Raw genomic sequence first — 18225 nt, forward strand, 5'->3', positions numbered from 1 at the left:
TTCAAGGACAAGAACACGGGGAAGGCAATGGGACTTCATACTACTTGGCATTTCAAATACAATACTTAAGACATATTGTGGAGGATAAAATTCCTTCTGTTGAAAGAGGAGAGCCAAAGACACTTTTATTTAAACTAACGCCACACCCAGAACTGTGGTCAGACTGCTTAAAAAGAGTTAAATTATGTGGACAGTGATGTGAAATCACTGGCCTTCTTAAGGAAGGGGGAGGGAAAGTTGTTGGGGTTTTTTTGGGTGGTGTTGTGAATATTTTTTATGCCAATGAGAATTATTTCTTGAAAGCAGGTTGGGGAGATACTCGGTGATTTTGAACTGGATTTGTACTTTACATTATAGAAAACTGAAAGGAAAGGAAATTTTAACTCATGAACACTTTTGGACTGTTAACAAAATTGGACAGATCTTTCGGCCTGGGGTTATGAGTGGCAAGTGGCTAGCTTGGGCCACCTGCCCTGGGCTTACAGAAATGCAGCTGTTCCAGGGACAACTGTTCAAACTCCAGCAACTTGACAACCAAGGTGGCACTTCTCAGAGTTTGGCACAACAATTGCATTGGAGATTATATATATATATATATATATATATATATATATATATTTTTTACAAGGAATGTTTTATGATGAAAGAAGAAACCCTTAAAAAAATAAAACCTGACAGCCTTCATGGGGAACAACTGGAGCACACCAGAAGGAAAGGCACATTGTGGACAATTGATATCCATTGCCTCTAATATTTCTCTTTGTCTGTGTGTTGCTGTCATTCTGTCACTTTAATAGTAATTTTTTGAGGGTGGGAATAAGGGATGTTTTTAAATGTAGAAAAGCTATATTAAAGATGTCTCCTTTCACCCAGCATGTGTGTTTGTGAAGGATTAAAGCTAAACAAATAGGGTGATGTCACAAACTGGAAACTTTAGGGTGAAATGGGGAAAAAACACCTGTAATGTGGACAAAGTGACCCATTTTAGTTACTTTGTATTAAAGCTAAACAGAAATCTTGATGGTGCAAAATATTTTCTTACGTGAGTTTTAAAAGGAAGTGTAACAAATACAGAAGATAAGGGGATACAATAGTGCTTAGCCACTATATGTTATAGGTTACAGTCTACTTGTATGATGAACTAATATAAAATAAGCAAGGTGTCATTCTGCAACAAAATGTCCCCCTTCAAAAAGCTCAGAAAAGAGGGGATTGTAAAACCCAGCAGTTCCTATTAGTTTTGTAATTCAAAATGCTTATATAGTCACATCAGTGTCAACTAAAACTTCCTCATGCTGGATCAGGGACACTGAGAATTGGATCATGCTTCTTCTGGATTTCCCTTCAACACTGGCTATAAGGTAGCTAGATTTATGAAGGAACATGGGAATCTTAGTAATAAGAATTAAGGAAAGCACTGTATATAACCACTGGCTGAAAATTGATTTGAGAAACACTTTATTTAAGGACCATCTTCACTTAGTGCTTTGCAGAAGATGGTGTACTGTGATTATTTTAACCCAGGGCACCCACAAGAATTTTCCTCTTAGTCTACAGTAAACCAGGACCCAGACAGGCTGCAGAAAGGCAGACTGCAGAATTTATTTATTTATATTTATTAAACCAAAATATTCGCAGTATCCTACATAGGAAAGAGGCAGCAGCTCTTGGAAAAAACACATAAGAAGAGTTAGTCAAAAAGTGATAGTTTGGGAGGTACAGGGGGTAGGATTTTGTCCAAAAATGCTGCTTTTTTGAAATTTTTAAAATTCAAAAAATTTCAACCAGCTCTAGTATGATTGAAGTGCACTTCATTGGGAATGTTTATTCTCTCCCCCGTTCCCTATCCTCCCCCCACACACCTCCCGAGGCTCATACTGAACAGGGCTGGGTGAATTCAGCCAAAATGTATTTGTGAATATTCTTGCAAGTAAAACCCAGCCATTCACTTCAGTGGCATTTACAACAATGATTTGTGAACTTTAATTCAGGGGACCGAAAGTTTATTTGCAATAAGGTTTGCACAAATACAGAATCTGTAAATATTGGTATGAGTATTTGTACTCAAAATGCTCCTGTTCTTATTTATTGTTTGTACAGTGGTGGCACCCATGGGCCCCATATCAGAACGGGGGCCTCTTTGTGCTAGGTACTATGCAAACATAAAGTAAAAAAAATCCACCACAACTACTTCCCCAAAGAGATTATAATCTAAATTGATATAAACCCTGATCCTGCAAAAAAGACATGCTTAACTTTATACACTGTGTGGTGTTCGTTGACCTCAAGGGGACTACTTGCAGTGCATAAACTTAAACACATGCAGGATTGGGGCCTTAGACTGTAACATCTGAGAAGAAACTATCTTTTTATGATGTGTTTATACAGTGCCTAGCACAGTGGTTCCCTTGGTGCTACAGAAATAATTTCTCTCATGGCCATTTTTAAGCTGTTTTACTACTGTTTGCACACCAAATTCATTGAACAAGTATGAACATTTGCAGGTAAACTGTAAATATGGTCACCATCACTTCCTGCTTAATAAAGCATAGGTCACCCAATAAGTGAACAGACCCACAAGTGTCCAGTGCAGTGGCATGAAGAGAATAATCACAGCGATCATTTTGTGAACGACCCATAGGGTGTTTGCAGTGTCTGGCTGCAGAACAACTGAGCATAACCAAAAAACGAATTAAAACCACAACCTGTTCACAGAGATTTCCAGAAAGGAAACACAAGTTAAATTCACTTAAACTGTTTCCTGCAAATAGTTTATACTTAGTATAATGTGAGAAAAAACAGGATTCAATGTATGTAATTTTTAAGGGTTTAAGGGTTAATACGCTGAGTATCTTCAATAAGGACTTTTCCTTTTCTTTTTTCTTATGAAAATTGTGGACATTTGGCACAACCTGGTTCATGCCAAAGGCAAAAAAATTGCTCTTCAGGAATATTTTTACGAGCTCCATCCTTAACACTAGTCCCCAGCAGGGATACTTGAGCAGAATCCAGAGAGGGGGAGAACTGCATTTAAGACTGGAAAATTGCACCAATCTCTGCTTTGGTTTTGGTGGTGGAATTTTAAAAGGGGCTCCTGGTAGCTGTCTCCAACGTCTACACTACCCGCCGGATTGGCGGGTAGTGATCGATCTATCGGAGATTGATTTATCGCGTGTAGTGTAGATGTGATAAATCGATCCCCGATTGCTCTCCCGTCGACTGCTGAACTCCAGCAGTGCAAGAGGTGGAAGCAAAGTCGACGGGGGAGCGGCAGCCTTTGATCCAGCACCGCGAGGACGCAAAGTAAGTAATTTTAATTCGATCTAAGATATGTCGACTTCAGCTACACTATTCTCGTAGCTGAAGTTGCGTATCTTAGATCGATCCCTCCCCCCCCCAGTGTAGACCACTGTGGTGAGTCTGAGAACAAAGCAGACAACGATGTTCACACACAGCTACCCTTGCATTTGGAGTTGAAAGGATTTATCCTAACATTGGGTGTGTATTAGCATAAAGATCCTTGTTTCCTAGTTGGTTATTCATATAAGCCCCAGGGGAGGGGAGGCAAGTGAAGTAGATTCTGAATAATCCCTTTGCCCCTCACAGGAAGCCTGTGTGGCCTGTCTCTGGGGAATCTTATCTGCCCCATCTCCACCTTAGGTTGGGAGACGCTGCTGTCCCATCTCACTTTCCCTTTGAAGTTCTAGATTGGTCCCTGTCTGGAAGGGAGTGAAATGCAGTGGGTGTTTTTGGACACACCAGGGACCCTTTACTGGCTTCTCTCATGCATCTTTCTGGCAAGTCTCTAATTAACATATCCTTTTGCACTGTAGGGAAGCAAACCAGCTCCTCTGGAGGGCTGTGGTGTCCTGGCCAGTGGCTGTGGCCTGCCACCCAGAGGAACAGTTGCTGCTAGAGAGGGAGAAGGACTGGCTGTTTGTGGGTGTAGTTGGTTGGCTGGAGAAGCAGTCTCTTAGATAGTTTATTGTTTTTCAGGGCAAGGTGAAGGGGCAGAAGAGTGGGCAGAAATGTATGTCCTAGCAATGGCCATGAATCCGGTGCGATGAGTCTCAGGACCCAAGTTGTATCCTTGGTTCCTGCACAATAATAAGCTTTACTTAAACCTCTTAGGTCAGAACACATCCAAAATTGGGAGGATTTAACTGCTTGCACCCATCTCTAATATTATATTTGGGGTTAATTCAGATATCTGGAAAAGTAGCCATCTCTTGCTCTCAGTGTGACCCACAGTCTATCTGTGAATAACACACACAAAGCATACAGCTCCTGAGTTATAACTCTAGAAGGTACAGGGCAAATCCATAAAGGCCTAGCATGCCATTGGGAGTGCCCCCACCTTCTCCGGTGGCAGCATGCTGCATATCTCATATCCACACCAGGACCCTACAGGAGAAAGTGAAGGGGATAGTGGTGTATCTGCCGCAAACACACACGTGGCCCAATTGAGTTTGAGCACAGTGTTGATCGAAATGGCCTAAATCCTGTGTTGTCTAGTCCTCTACTGCCATACCCAGCAGTGGCTGGCTTAACAGGAGCCGTTGCTCTCTCTCATAGATGTCTGTGCCTTCCTTTGCTTTAGCGCATTTATGGTCTCAACATACTGAACAACTGAGAACCTGGGTGTTTCTTTTAGAATTTGTCAGTTGCTCAGATCCTATAGTGAGAAGAGCAGGATAAATATCCAGAGAGCTAGATGCTCTTTTGTGGGTCTTTGTACCACGTCCCCTGACTGGGCCATGTTTTCTGAATCATTTACCCCTGTTTCCTTTGTGATATTTTTCACGTTTGCCATACAGTTCAGCAATTAGGGTAAAGGAATGAAAGTAGTGGTGACATTATCGTTTTCATAGTTGCTGTTTGCATGTAACTGAAGCACTGGAGAGTTAGACAAACACAAACCTTCAGAAGAGCCAACCGGTTGAATCCCACCCCTGCAGCCCACCCCCCACAACATGAGTTGACTCCTAATCCAGTGGAACATCTCTCTTTTTCCACCCGTGAAGCCCTAAAGAGCTGTGCCCATCCCAGTCACACACAGACACAAATGATTATTCTCACTTGACAGACCTGCACAGCTCTCTCCCTGTATTTAACTGCAGCCCCAGTGAGCTGGATCAGGCAAGAGACACTCGATAGCTGCTGTTTCCGTGGTTGAAATATTTGTGAAGTTAACGCATAATCTGAAAGCAGAAGCTAATAAATTATAGGGTGCTAATTGGGGCCGGAGTGGAGCCGTCAATCATATTATCCTAAACACACAGAGACCCTCATAACCTAAAAAGGCAAGAGAGACGCCAAGAACAGCTTCCAGTTGTCACTGGCCATGACCTCCATTTCAGTGAGAGCATAGAGAGTCAAGGCAGAGGGTGTCTGAATACTAATTCTGATAAGAAAATGCTAACAGTGTACTGGGAGCATGCGTGTGTGTCTTCCTTTGCCTTCCTTCAGGATTTATTACCTAGGCTGTTTAATTATTTTTGCTTTGAAGTTGATGTTTCCAGACCTTCAGTTTTAAAGTTTTTAAAACATACGTAAGTACTTGTAACTCACATGTTTCCATAGCCCTCAGTGTGATGCTCACCAATTTCTGACTTCAGTCAGAGCCTGATGAAATAAAATCCAGTTTTAGCAAAGCCATTTTATCGATTGCAATTTTTTTTCTTGTGCCTCAAAAACACAGCAGCATACACACTTCCTTCTTCAACAATGTCACCAAAAGTATGCACTCTGTCCCAGTGCTGCTACTTTTTATTTTTTTATTATTTATAATAAAACGTGTCACCGAGGACAGTGATGCTCAGACTGCGGCTCGCAAGCTGCAAGTGGCTCTTTAATGTATCTCCTGCAGCTCTTTGCAGCATATGATAGTAAAACACTGTGTGATTTAATTATTACCCAATCAAAGTTATTAACCAATCAGGATGCTTTTACTATGTTATTAACCAATGAAGTTATCAACTTGCACTAAATTATTAACTTATTTGGTGTGAGAATTATATATAAACTAAATATTTCCCCATCATACTGTTTAAATATGCATAGCGCTATAGTAAATGAAACAATGAATTCACACTACTGTGGCTCTTTTGGCTAATGTTTATCACTAATTTGGCTCCTGAACCACTGAGATCTGACTATCACTGGCCTAGGAGACCTAGTCATAGACTATGGCTCCTCTGTGGTAGGCACAGTACAAACATAGAACAAAAACACCATCCCTGTCCCAATCACTTTGCTGTTGCCCTCTCAAGTTGTGTCCATATAGTTCCTCAAACGGATGTGTTTTAATTGTATAACCTAACATTTACTCCAAGAGGGCTGAATGAATTTTGGTTACACTCCCCTCACCCCAAAAATTCACCTCTGGGATGGCGCAAGAATGAAACATTTCAGCCCAAAGGCTGAAAAACTTGAAAAAATTAGGAGCAACCCAAAAAGGGAAGTGGAAAGCCTTTCTTTGAACCATGGTATGGCTAGTAATACACAGACATTGAATCATTTAAATATTTTAGGGCCAAATTCTGCTATCGTTGACTCCAACATAAATCTGAAATAACTGGACATCGGTGAAGTAATTTCAAATTCATAGCAGTGTCACTGAGAGCAGACTTTGGCTGATGATAACCTGAAAAAACGATGTATATTTACTTTGAAATGTACCTTTTCCTCTCCATCTTTGATACTGGTACTAATCTTTCACAGTTATAGGCCAAATTCTGCACTGGCCAAGAGTGGGGGCAGCAGTGCTACTAAGAAAGACCAGCGTCTCTTGCTGAGCAGGTGGTAGCTTTACTCTTTTGTTTGTGTATTACCAGCAGCTGCCTCCAAGTGTGCATAGACAAGGGAATTGGTTGCACACCTACTGGCCATCAAGTCGCAATTCTGCACAGGCTGATGCAGGATCAGCACCTATAGATCTGTTCATCCTTATATTTTTTTAAACTAACCCCCCCTTAAGCATGGCAGTATGAACAAGCTAGAACACAATCGTATCTCACCTTTCTGTTAGCATTAAACCTGATGGAATACAAACAAAGCCCCAGCATCTAAAGATAGGTGCCCAGGAGTTAGGTGCCTAAATACCCTTGAGGGTCTGGGTCAAAAATTCCTTGGACATTTTTAGGCTCCAACAGCATGTAAAAGTGGAGGGTCAGACTATCAGAATTAAGCATATGCCATTCTGCACATGTGATTGTTGGCTCCTAACCTAGGCTTGAAAATAGCCAATGAGCACATGCACAAATTAGATATTTTGCTGAGGCTTGTGGCCAATTAAGCATTGTGAGCTTGACCATCTTTCCATTCAGCCAATGGCAAAACCCCAATTGACTTAAATGGGTACCTGATCAAACTCAGTGTACACACATTAAATATCTGCATATGTGAGTGAGGTATGCATGTGCACAATATGTACCACCGTGTTTTGAAAATTTGGCCCAAACCAATTGTTGATAAGAAGGGTAAGAGAAAACAACAAGTGTGTCAACAATCTGCTTTCCCTCCCCCCCCCCCCACCACTCATCCCCAGTTTAATAGAAAACCATTGTTAACACATTGTAAAATGCCTTATTTTTCACTGTAAAATCAGTCATGTCACTGGGAATAATGACACTATTGTGGCATCATCACTTGGCTTTGAAGCTCAGGGTTCTGGTTATTTATTAGCATTTAAATACAATGTCAGGTAGCCATGCCAGCTGTCATTGTAAATAGAACTGTGATAGTTTGAAAAATCCGCCCGGCACACACACTCCAAAGTGATATACAGCAGCTAACAGGTTCCATTATAAACACATCCACATGTTATCTTATTTAACTACTGTCTTTTAAAGTGTGATAGAACTGAGGTGAGAGCAGTTTTGTGTGGAATGGAGGGAAGTTTGCCTGTCCTGCACAGTGTAGTTTAAAAATTAATGGGCTAGATTTCAGTTAGTGGAACTTGGCATTGCTCCGTTGACTTCAGTAGAGCTATGCTGCCTGGGGATATGTGGCAATATAAGAGAGGAATCAGTGTGGCAAATGGTTGAAGCAAGGGAATGGGAGAGAGGGTGGAATCCTGCCCTCACTGAAGTCAATGGCAAAAGTCCTATTGAGTACAATGGGTCTAGAATTTCATCTGAGGGACCAAGGGGGCTTTGCCTGTGACCTTTAATAAGTCTCTTAACCTTTGTGCCTCATTTTCCCAATCAGGAGCTATAGTGCTAATACCCATGTTTTGAAGCATCTTGTGGTCCTCAAAAGCAAATATTTTATTTGTTAGTTAAGAGACCCTGGGGCTGAGAGGATTCACCAAGGAGCATCAGCTCTCCAATCTCTCACCCTGGTGCCTGGCAGGATGGTCGGGATATGTGAGGCAGGAGGAAGTACAACTGCTGCATCCTTTATCTGTAATGCTCACTAGTCAGTGTAGTTAAATAACTTCTAACAACACCAAAGAGTTTTAACCAGTCCAGCTAAAAAACCTCTGCCCTTTTCAATTGCTCACTTTGTTTCTTGTCTCTTCTGATGTCATAATTTTACCAGTCATCATAGTGTTTTCCTGAGTACACAAGATGTAAATTTCTAATGTAAAAAATAAACAGCAAAACTCTTTTATGTAAAGTTCTTCTTTATACGTTGTAAAGAAGCAATAAAAGGCAAACGCCTATATTTTCCACTTGCAGATCACCTTTAGAAGTCCTTTTCTATATCTGTTTAAGTTCACTCTTCAGAGTTTGTGATAACTAACTTGCCTTAGCTCTCATTTTAAATCGCTGAGGACCCAACCCTGCAATCCTTACTCACACAGATAAACCTTAATCATATGAGTGAGCCTATTGAAATCCAGGGGCTTACTAATGTAAGGATTACTCACAGCGTTATGAGTTGCAGAATAGGGTCTTACCTCTTTGTCACCCAATAAGATCCTTGTATTTCTGGTCATTTAAAGCATTTATTTCATGTTCTATAGAATCTTGATAGTGGTTACAGATGGAAAGACCCAGAGAATCACTGGTTCCCGAACTGGTCTTTCAGCCTGTGGCAGTCCACAGAGCATTTGCTGGTGGTCTGCTGAGAGCTGGCTGGTCACATGGTGCTGTCCCAGAACACACCCACACCTGACCCTAAATATCCACAGGAAATAGAAGAAAACATAGATCTATGTTGCCAGCTAGTGCAGAATAATCCATTATCTTGGACTGATTGAAATTAGTGTATCCTTCTTTAGAGTTAGGAATTATGCTAGTTAAATTTTATTGTTTAATAATTTCATAACAATATCTTCAGATACTATAGCACAGGGATCGGCAACCTTTGGCACGCAGCCCACCAGGGTAAGCACCCTGGCGGGCCGGTTTGTTTACCTGCCACATCCGCAGGTTCGGCCGATCGCAGCTCCCACTAGCCGCGGTTCGCCGCTCCAGGCCAATGGGGGCTGCAGGAAGCGGCGCGGGCTGAGGGATGTGCTTACCCTGGCCGGCTGTGTGCCAAAGGTTGCCGATCCCTGCTATAGCACTTTTCATTTTAAAAGCAATTTACAGACATTGGTTAGCCACCACAATGTACTTTTAACGTTGGCAATCATAAATGTTATCGGCCACACTTTCTAGATAGCAGGACTGCAGCAGAGAGATTGGGGGCTTGCCCAAACCCATATAGTGAGTCCTTGTCAGAGTTTGGCCTAGAACTGATTTGTAGCCCAGCACTTAATCTCCTGAACAACACTGCCTCTCAATGTTTACATGTTTTGTTAAATGTAAAGAAAGGAGGCAATGGAGAGTATTAATAATCAGGCCCAGATCCTCAAATGTATTTATTTGCCTAACTCCTATTGAAATCAATGGGAGTAGGTGTCTAAATATCTCTAAGGATCTGGGCCCAGAGCCCTAACTCAAAGACTAACTTCTGTCTGGAACAGCTACGTTGGACTGGAAGCTGCAAGTAATGAAAGCAAGTGTGTGTGTGTGGGGGGGGGGGGGGTGCATGGGCATCTAATAATTCCTGAGCTATAAAAACTTAATTCATTCTCCTCCTTTTTTTGGAGTTGTTTCCATAGATGTCCAGGTTCTTCATTGCAAAAGAAAAAGCTCCTGGATGCCTGTAAATGCACCTGGAAACAATGACGAAGCAGTATAGCTGCCTCCAGAGAAGGAGATGGAAAAAGGAGATGCTGTCAGGAATGACATCCACCAGAGGTGGTGGAATCCCCATCATTGGAGATTTTAAAGAACAGGTTGGACAAACATCTGTCAGGGATGGTCTAGGTTTATTTGGTCCTGCTACAGCACCAGGGACTGGACTTGATGACTTCTCGAGGTCCCTTCCAGCCCTACATTTCTATGATTCGGTGCTTAACCTTAATTACATAAGGAGTCCTACTGATTGCTGGATCAGGCCAGAGTGCTCAGCACCTTGCAGCATCAAGCCCTAGGATATTTGTACTTGCAGATACTCTTTCGCAATCCTTTAATTTCAAGACAATTTTGATTTGGATAAAAAATGCAGGTATTTAAGGCCAGATTTTTAAAGCTATTTAAATGTGTAATTCCCAGTGAAATGAATGGGAGTTAGGTGCCTCAGACCATTAGAAATCTGGCCCTTAGTCCATAAAGTGGTCTAGTATCTAAAACAGCCCAGATATGGAAAGTCAAAGAAAGTGGGACCTACAAATGTTCAGCAAGTATTTCCCCATAATGTAATTTCTACTGTGTATATTGCATTTTATGCCAAGCACACTGGAGTGTCTTAAACAGAGGAGGTCAAGATAAACAGTGATTTGTGTTTGTAGACTGAACCTCTTGTACCACTACAGCATGCACATAATGGCTATTCCAGTTCCTCTCTAACTTAGATAACAAGCATCTCATATGTGCCATGAAGGATTTTTTTTCCTCCTTCAAAAATATCATCATTTGCTTAAAAGCTCATTAACACACTTAAACTTACTTTGAAGTTTTGACTTCTAGCCTCAAAACCCAATAAATTTAGGGTGAAGGTTTCTACTCCATTTTTATCTTACTCTCTCACAGCTGGAGGTGGTACAGTTCAGGGACAAGTACAGCACAGGCAGTGGCAGTTTCCTCCGTATCCAGATAACAAGCCAGGAGTGTGGCTCTAAAGCTAAGAAGATAAATTATTCTCTTTGCCCCTTTGATGATTGTCACCAAAGCGGTCTATAGTGTCTTTGTAATGTGGATAGCTATGCTGTACGAACAGGATTGAACCACCAATTTAATTTGCATAGGCCACAGACCAGTCATCCAGCAGCAGTGATTTTCAGTCCCGACAGACATTAGCTAGATTTGAAGCAGCACACTATACGGTTAGGGAAAACGGCACTGAGAAGACATTTTCATCTGCTAGGACACGCAGAACCATGGATTATTGATTATAGATCTTTCTTTCCAGCTTCATTCAAAGAAAATCCATTCTTCTGCACCTCTTCTCAGAATTTTTGCTTTACTCTACTGAAAATGTGCACTATACAAACTCCCTATGCCTCCTATTGATTTGCGTTTCTGTAACACTTCACGTGTTCGAAGCCCTGTATAAAAATCAAGGAATAAAACCTCATAACATCGCTGTGAAATAGTTCAGTTTTATTATTTACATTTTACAGATGGGGGAAGTGAGGGAAAGAGAAGTGAAGTGACTTGCTCAAGACCGTGCAGCATAACTTCTTGTCACCCAATCCTGGGCTTGTTAGGGGATTAATCCTGCTGCTGCATAAATAGGTCCTAGGGTATCACCAAGCAAGTAGACCCCCATGGGAGTGGGATGAGCAGCCAGCGGAGCAGCATGGAAGCGAAAGACAGCCCGCACAGAAGGATCTGCCCATACAGCAGTGGACAGGGCCCCATTGTGCACTGATGCCCACGCCACAGAGGCACATGGCTTCAAAACAGTGCAGCAAGGGGGATTGTGTCTGGGGTCACTTCTCCATCTGGCTGAGATAGACACACCATGGGATGGCCAACCTTCAGACACACTTCTTCTCCAGCAGAGCTGCCTGGGCTCGGGGCCCTGGTGCTCGTGGTGCAACTGCTGGGTTCCTGCAGTTCCCTGTCTGCATGGTTGGCCCCTACACTTGCAGCCAGTAAGCACAGGGGAGCTTGATTTTGGATGGTGTGTGGGGAGTAGCTGCTACCTCCTGGATCACAGTGCCTGCAGTGGGTGCGGTTCCAGGTCCTGACTCTACCTCTTGCCACACCCCGTCTGTCCTCTGAGCACTCCTGCAGAGCAGGTTGTGGGGTGGTCAGGTGAGCATAGCTCTCCACATCAGGGGCAACTAGGGATCCTCAGTGATAGGGACACCACACCATGCTCAGTGCTCCTGAGGATCCCATCTGTGCAGTGGTACCATTGGCAGGGTCCTGCACCACTGGCAGGGTCAAGGCCTGCTCCTCCAAACCAAGCCCCCAAATCCTATGAATGCCATATTTGTGAATAACTTTGGGCCTGAAGCAAAACCCACTGAAGTCAATGGGAGATCTTTTCCATCAATTTCAATGAGCTTTGGCTCAGGCAGGCCCTTGCTGCATTTGAGTAATGCTATTGAATGAAAGGGAGTTATTCCTGGGTGTTAAGTTACACACGTGTGTTGGCAGGACTGGGGGTGGCAGACTTGCTGTCTTCACTTTAGAATCCTAATGTAAAGATTCTATTACTTATTATTTCAAGGTTATCCAAATGGGAGCAATGTATATAAAATGCTCATCAGCCAACATATTAAGAGGAAGCAAACATATACACTTTTCTTATCCAGTGAACATAATCTGGAAAAAAAAGGACTAGAAGCTTTACAGTTTTTTGTCAGCATCACCAGGTCAGGCTTTCAAGTTTAGTTGTAATCATCTACTCTTAACAATCATTTATAGGGCCTTTGACAGGTACTTTAAAAATAGATTTTCTGTATTTATTTTGTAATAATCTCTTAGAAAGCCAGAATTTTAACACCTTGTTCTACTCATTTAACAAACATTTTGGGCCAGACTTCAATGGAGTTACAGACTAGCTGAGGATTTGGCTCTTTGTTTCAAAACAACTCTGCCCATATACCATGTTTTCTTTATTTCTCTCCTGTGTCCTTTATTACTAAATATATTTGCATGAAAACAGGATATTGTAACAGCTAATTGATAAATAATGCAAGAGATGCCATTTAATAACTCTGTCTAACTCATTCAATTATAATTATGGTCCCAATTGATTACCCATGCTTTTTAGTCAGTATATTCCATTTGGAAAACTTGTCAAACAGTTTGGTTTGATTTCCAAATACAGAAAAGGATATTGACATCTTCTAATCTAAGGTCTTGCATCAGGGTCTGTTAACCTGATCTGTTGTACCCCTGCATTGTCCCATTCCCCCATTGGTCCTATCCATATACAAATACATTGTAAGAGACAGCCTCTGTCCTGCAGAGCTTACAACCCAACATGAAATGAGACACACTAATTGTGACAAACAAAAGGAGGAGGGAGGACAAAGGTAACAAAAATCATATAGATCCACAGAAAAACTATTGCACAACTTAATGGTTCCAAAGCCTTTTCTTTTAAATTAAGAAATAAAATAAGCTATACCCAAAGATGCGCAGCCTGTGGGCTGATCTCTGATTGCAGCTGTTTCAACTGGAATTTCAAAAAAATAAAGTCATAAAAACAATGACATTTTTCTTACATTTTGCAAAAGCTTGTTTTTACACAAATCTAAATGTGGGCCAAATTTCAGGCAATATTGTTGCCATAAGCCAGTGAGAACCAGCTTTATAATATATCAGGGTGGCCAAACTTACTGACCCTCTGAGCCGCATGCAATAAACTTTAGATGTTCGAGAGCCAGGCGCACCTGCCAGGGCTCGGGGCTTCTGCCCTGCGGCAGAGTGGTGGGGCTATGGGCTTCAACCCCGCTCTTGCTGAAGTCCTAAGCCCTGGAAGGCACCTCCCACAGTGCTGAAGCCCTTAGGACCCCCTCTCCGCTGGGCAGAAGCCCCTAGTCCCACCACCCCGCCACAGGGGAGAAGCCCCAAGCTCCCCTTCCCCAGACTGGTAGGCAGAGAATGGGGGCTGGGGGGGCTCCACAAGCCACACTTTAACTGTAAAAGAGCCACATGTGGCTGCTCGTAAGCCGCAGATGCCCACTCCTGTAATATATGAAATAGCACATAATTGCTCTCTTTCGAGCATGATTGCATGTGTGCCAAAATTTCATTTTAAAATAACTTCTCATCTGATTACATGTCCAATTAACCTAGTTCATATGAAATACCCAAGGGGCCTTAAAATTCAGGAAATCTTGATCAAAGAACTCCCATGCCACTGGGTTACTATTCTGTTATATATAATTAATTCCTTTGCAATATTTTCCAGTATTTTTAGTCGTTACAGTTTTTTAAATAAAACCTCAGATGACATCTCTAATTTTGACAAGAGACACATGCTTGCTAGGTAATTAACCTGAAAATAAATCTATCAGATCACTCGTCATTATCAGAGGCATAGTTCACACCTTCAGGACTGCTGAAAGTACAGCAGAGTACAGGATATTTTCCTTTGCTTATTTCTTCATCTGCACGTGGTGCCTTCTCTTCTTTCCTCTGACTGAAGGAATCAGATTTCACCCAGCTCATTTGAATCTCTGTTTTCTTGATCTTGGTTGCTTTCTATGACTAGTACCAAATAGTTTAAGCCTTCGATGTTCCTGGTTTCCATTAAAGCAGCTGAAAGAGTACTTTCTGAATCTGTACATGGAGCATCACCATCTGCATCTGAAAGAAAGGCTGCTGTTTTACTACCAATTCAAATGCAATATTAGAAGGCAAAGAGAGCCAAGCAGCAGGTAGAGAAAGTGACTCTAGCAACCACAGAAGGAGTGACAGCTTGCATTTATTCTCTGCTGCAGCATGCCTGGATTATATCCTGAATCAAAAAAATTCATCAGCACTCATGCTGAAAAGGACAGTAATACAGTTATAAATAAGTGATTTGCCTGTCCTGGTAGGAAAGACTGTGTGCATATGGCAAGAATGTTTGTAACCTCTTGGACCCAACTTCTAACCAAAACTGTCCCACCATCTAGACAGGTTCTTGCCTATTGGCTAAAGGTCAAGTAAAGTATAGATTGATGCATTCTCTACCATGCTTCTAGGGGCAGAGACATATAACCTAATAGGTTTTGTCCATTTCTGACTTTAATTTACAGTTTTTATTCTAACTTTGTATTGCTTACATTTGCACATGTGCCCAGTGATGGGCATATCTTTTAAAACCTGAAAAATAACTGAATAACTAAAAGGCTCGAGTTATCATTGCTGTTATTCTGTGTATTTATTCTTAGTAACACATACTTTTTTTATTAGATACCTACTTACTTTATTTCATTACTGGAAAATGAAGCATATGACACCCAGGTTCATCTGTATGAAAATGAAGCATGTGACATCCAAGTTTATCTACACTTCGGAACCACAAGCATTGCGCTGTTCTACCCAGAGGACATTTAATTATTTATGTTGATTCACCAGCTTTTTTTAATACTTCTCTGTACTATGAAGAACTCATAAGTGAGTCGGGTCCACATGATACAATTTGGAAAGATTATCAGAAAAAAGAAGTTTAATTTAAGAACCCTAGTGAGAGGAGGGAAGTTTGGAGACAGATCAAACTATGCTGATGTACTGTGATGACTGACAGCTAAGAACAATCATTTGATACACTCTTTGTCAGTTCAGGGTCATTATGGGAATATTTAGTAAGCCAATCCTCATTGAGATTTCACCCACCAGTGTAGCTCTTCTTTGTATTTGTTTTTGGTTTTTTTGCTTAATAGAGCACCTAATGGAAACCCTCAGGGGCAAGCTGCCCTGGAATAGGCATGTTGGCTACACGCTGAGGGCATATTCTCAACAAACTCTTAAGAGGGAAACTTTAAAATAAGGACTTCCAAGTAAAACCAGGTATTTACGGACCAGACATATGCTGGGTGACCAGCCTAAGTATAGAACACTAGAGGAGCATTCGGATTTGTTTCCTGTATAAGTATCTGGAGCTGATGAGGTGATGGTTACAGAAATGTGAGCATGAAGTCACTGTGATATTTTTACCAGATATATAGATACATTACTAATTCTTTCCCCATCAGTCCTGAAGGATCACAGAATATACAAAATATTATTTTCTCCTTAGCCGACATGCCACTGTGACTTCCATTAAAAAAAAAAAAAAGACATCTTGCAACTAACTTCTTGCCTTGTTTTTAATCTTTGAGCTTTGGAGACAAAATAAGAAGCAACACTATTTTGCAGAAGCATTCAATATAGTGTACAAAGCCAGGGAAACAATACAACCCTGTTAAATATACCTTACCTTTATGACATGACAGCAACAAGTTACAAAACCACTACAGAACTGATACTTTGCCATGTTTACACATTGAAGTTTTACAGATGGTTAAATGTGTATGCTCTTTCCATTTGCCTCTATTTATTCTTCTGTTGGCATAACATTCCAAGTGAAGACACCAATGAAAACTTTAAACCTTATACACTAATATACAAGCTGAGAAATATATGCTAAGATGTCAAGTTATTAAGTACAGCGCTCACCTTTTGCATAGGTCAGCTTAGCAAGGCAAGAAAAGCTAACCTGGATCATTACAGCAGGCCAGTAGAGGATACACAGATGATCAATTACGGAAAAATCATGGCTGGTTAGGAAAGCGTCAGGAAATTAGAGAAAAGGCTGTGAGCACCCGAAGCAGCACTAAGGGCCAGAAAAGCCATAGACCAGCATCTGAGCTGAGTTTGGATAAGCCTGGGGAGGCAAAAGAAAACTGCTAAGTTCTCAAGGGAACAAAGAGGGAGGGACATTTTGGTGGGGGCTGGTTTATACCTGGGTCTTGTCAGGTTTTTTTGTTAGTTTCAACATTGCTAACATTAGATGTTTGACTTATACCCAGGCTAGGTTATATGTGAGTAGATGCAGCCATTAAATCTTGTTTTGTGATCCCTTCAGATTTCACATGCAAAGCCTGGTTGAGCCAGTTAAACACTCAAATGGGAGACCTCCAAGCAACATCTGAATGCTATATGCAATGGTGTGGGTGATTCACCAGTGGACACTTACTCCCTTAGCACTTTCCCCAAGAAAAGCGTTGTTAAACGCAATGCCCTGGCCAAACTGCAGCTGAATTAATTACACTGGGCCTCTCCTAATTCACCCTGCACTTTCCACTGCCAAATTTCTGCAGTATTCTTCAGTTACCTCCTGTTCTAAATTGATATGCAGTGTTGTTCAGTGCTGTTAAATAGCTTCTGCATTCCACCCCAGTGGTGGGAGAAGCAATCGCTAGGCATCTTCCCTAACTACCTTGTGGGGTATTGTGCAATTAGTTCATGTTAATAAATGTTCTGAGATCTGGTGTGGAAAGGTGCAAATTGTTATAATGTTTATATAAATATCTTCAGTGTACTTTCAGTATAGTTTTATTTAAAAAAACTTTTGATATCCTTTATTTTCAGAGATGGCAAATTATAAGAGGAAATCAATCAATGGAAGGGGTGATTGGTGATGATGGAGCAAAGAGAACATTTTTAAAGCTGGTCTAGAAAAGTTACTTTTTTTATTAAAAATATTTTTAGGGGCCAGATCCTGAGCTGGTACAAATCAGTGCAGCTCCAGCAAAGTCAGTGGAGCTACATCAGTTTACACCAGCTAAGTATCTAGCACTAAATGTTAATGATTTTCTAATAAAGACGCAACACAAACCTGTCTGATATCGTACAGTTTTAATATGGTGAATAGCACTGTTTCCCCAATTGAAAGTTACTTTCCTGTTTTCTTTTTAATAATTATTTAAGATAACATCTCTTGCCCACCACCTCTATACACACCAAACTATTCATATATTGGGGAGCAAGAGATGCTTCTGGGGATAGCATAACGTTGAGTATATTCCAGACAAGTATTCAGTTACATATCTTTATTCAAGAAATATTAAGGGCAAGAATTTGGTTACAGGACTCTGGATTTCTCAGTCTCAGAAATGTAGGATAGTATGAGGGAGTATTTCCTACAGATAAAGTATTATGCTGATACCTATGGACTACCTGGAGGTGCAGGTACTGGATTTCAGTAACAAGTATTAACAGAACAAAAATATATCTGTTATAATACTTCACACCGTATTATATATCAGTGGAGATGCATCTGTGTCTCCTATCT

The 18225-nt window shown here is 41.2% G+C and overlaps 1 protein-coding gene across 1 annotated transcript in view; it reads right to left on the reverse strand.

Annotated features, from left to right (window-relative positions):
* Positions 1–14613: 14613 nt before the first annotated feature.
* Positions 14614–18225, reverse strand: part of ROS1 (ROS proto-oncogene 1, receptor tyrosine kinase) — a 91011-nt gene continuing 87399 nt past the window's right edge. The window contains exon 44 of the mRNA XM_065401421.1: positions 14614–14765. Coding sequence (XP_065257493.1) covers positions 14614–14765 — 152 coding nt within the window. The remainder of the gene's footprint in view (positions 14766–18225) is intronic.

Source organism: Emys orbicularis, chromosome 3, assembly GCF_028017835.1.
Source record: "Emys orbicularis isolate rEmyOrb1 chromosome 3, rEmyOrb1.hap1, whole genome shotgun sequence".
Classification (NCBI taxonomy): Eukaryota; Metazoa; Chordata; order Testudines; family Emydidae; genus Emys; species Emys orbicularis.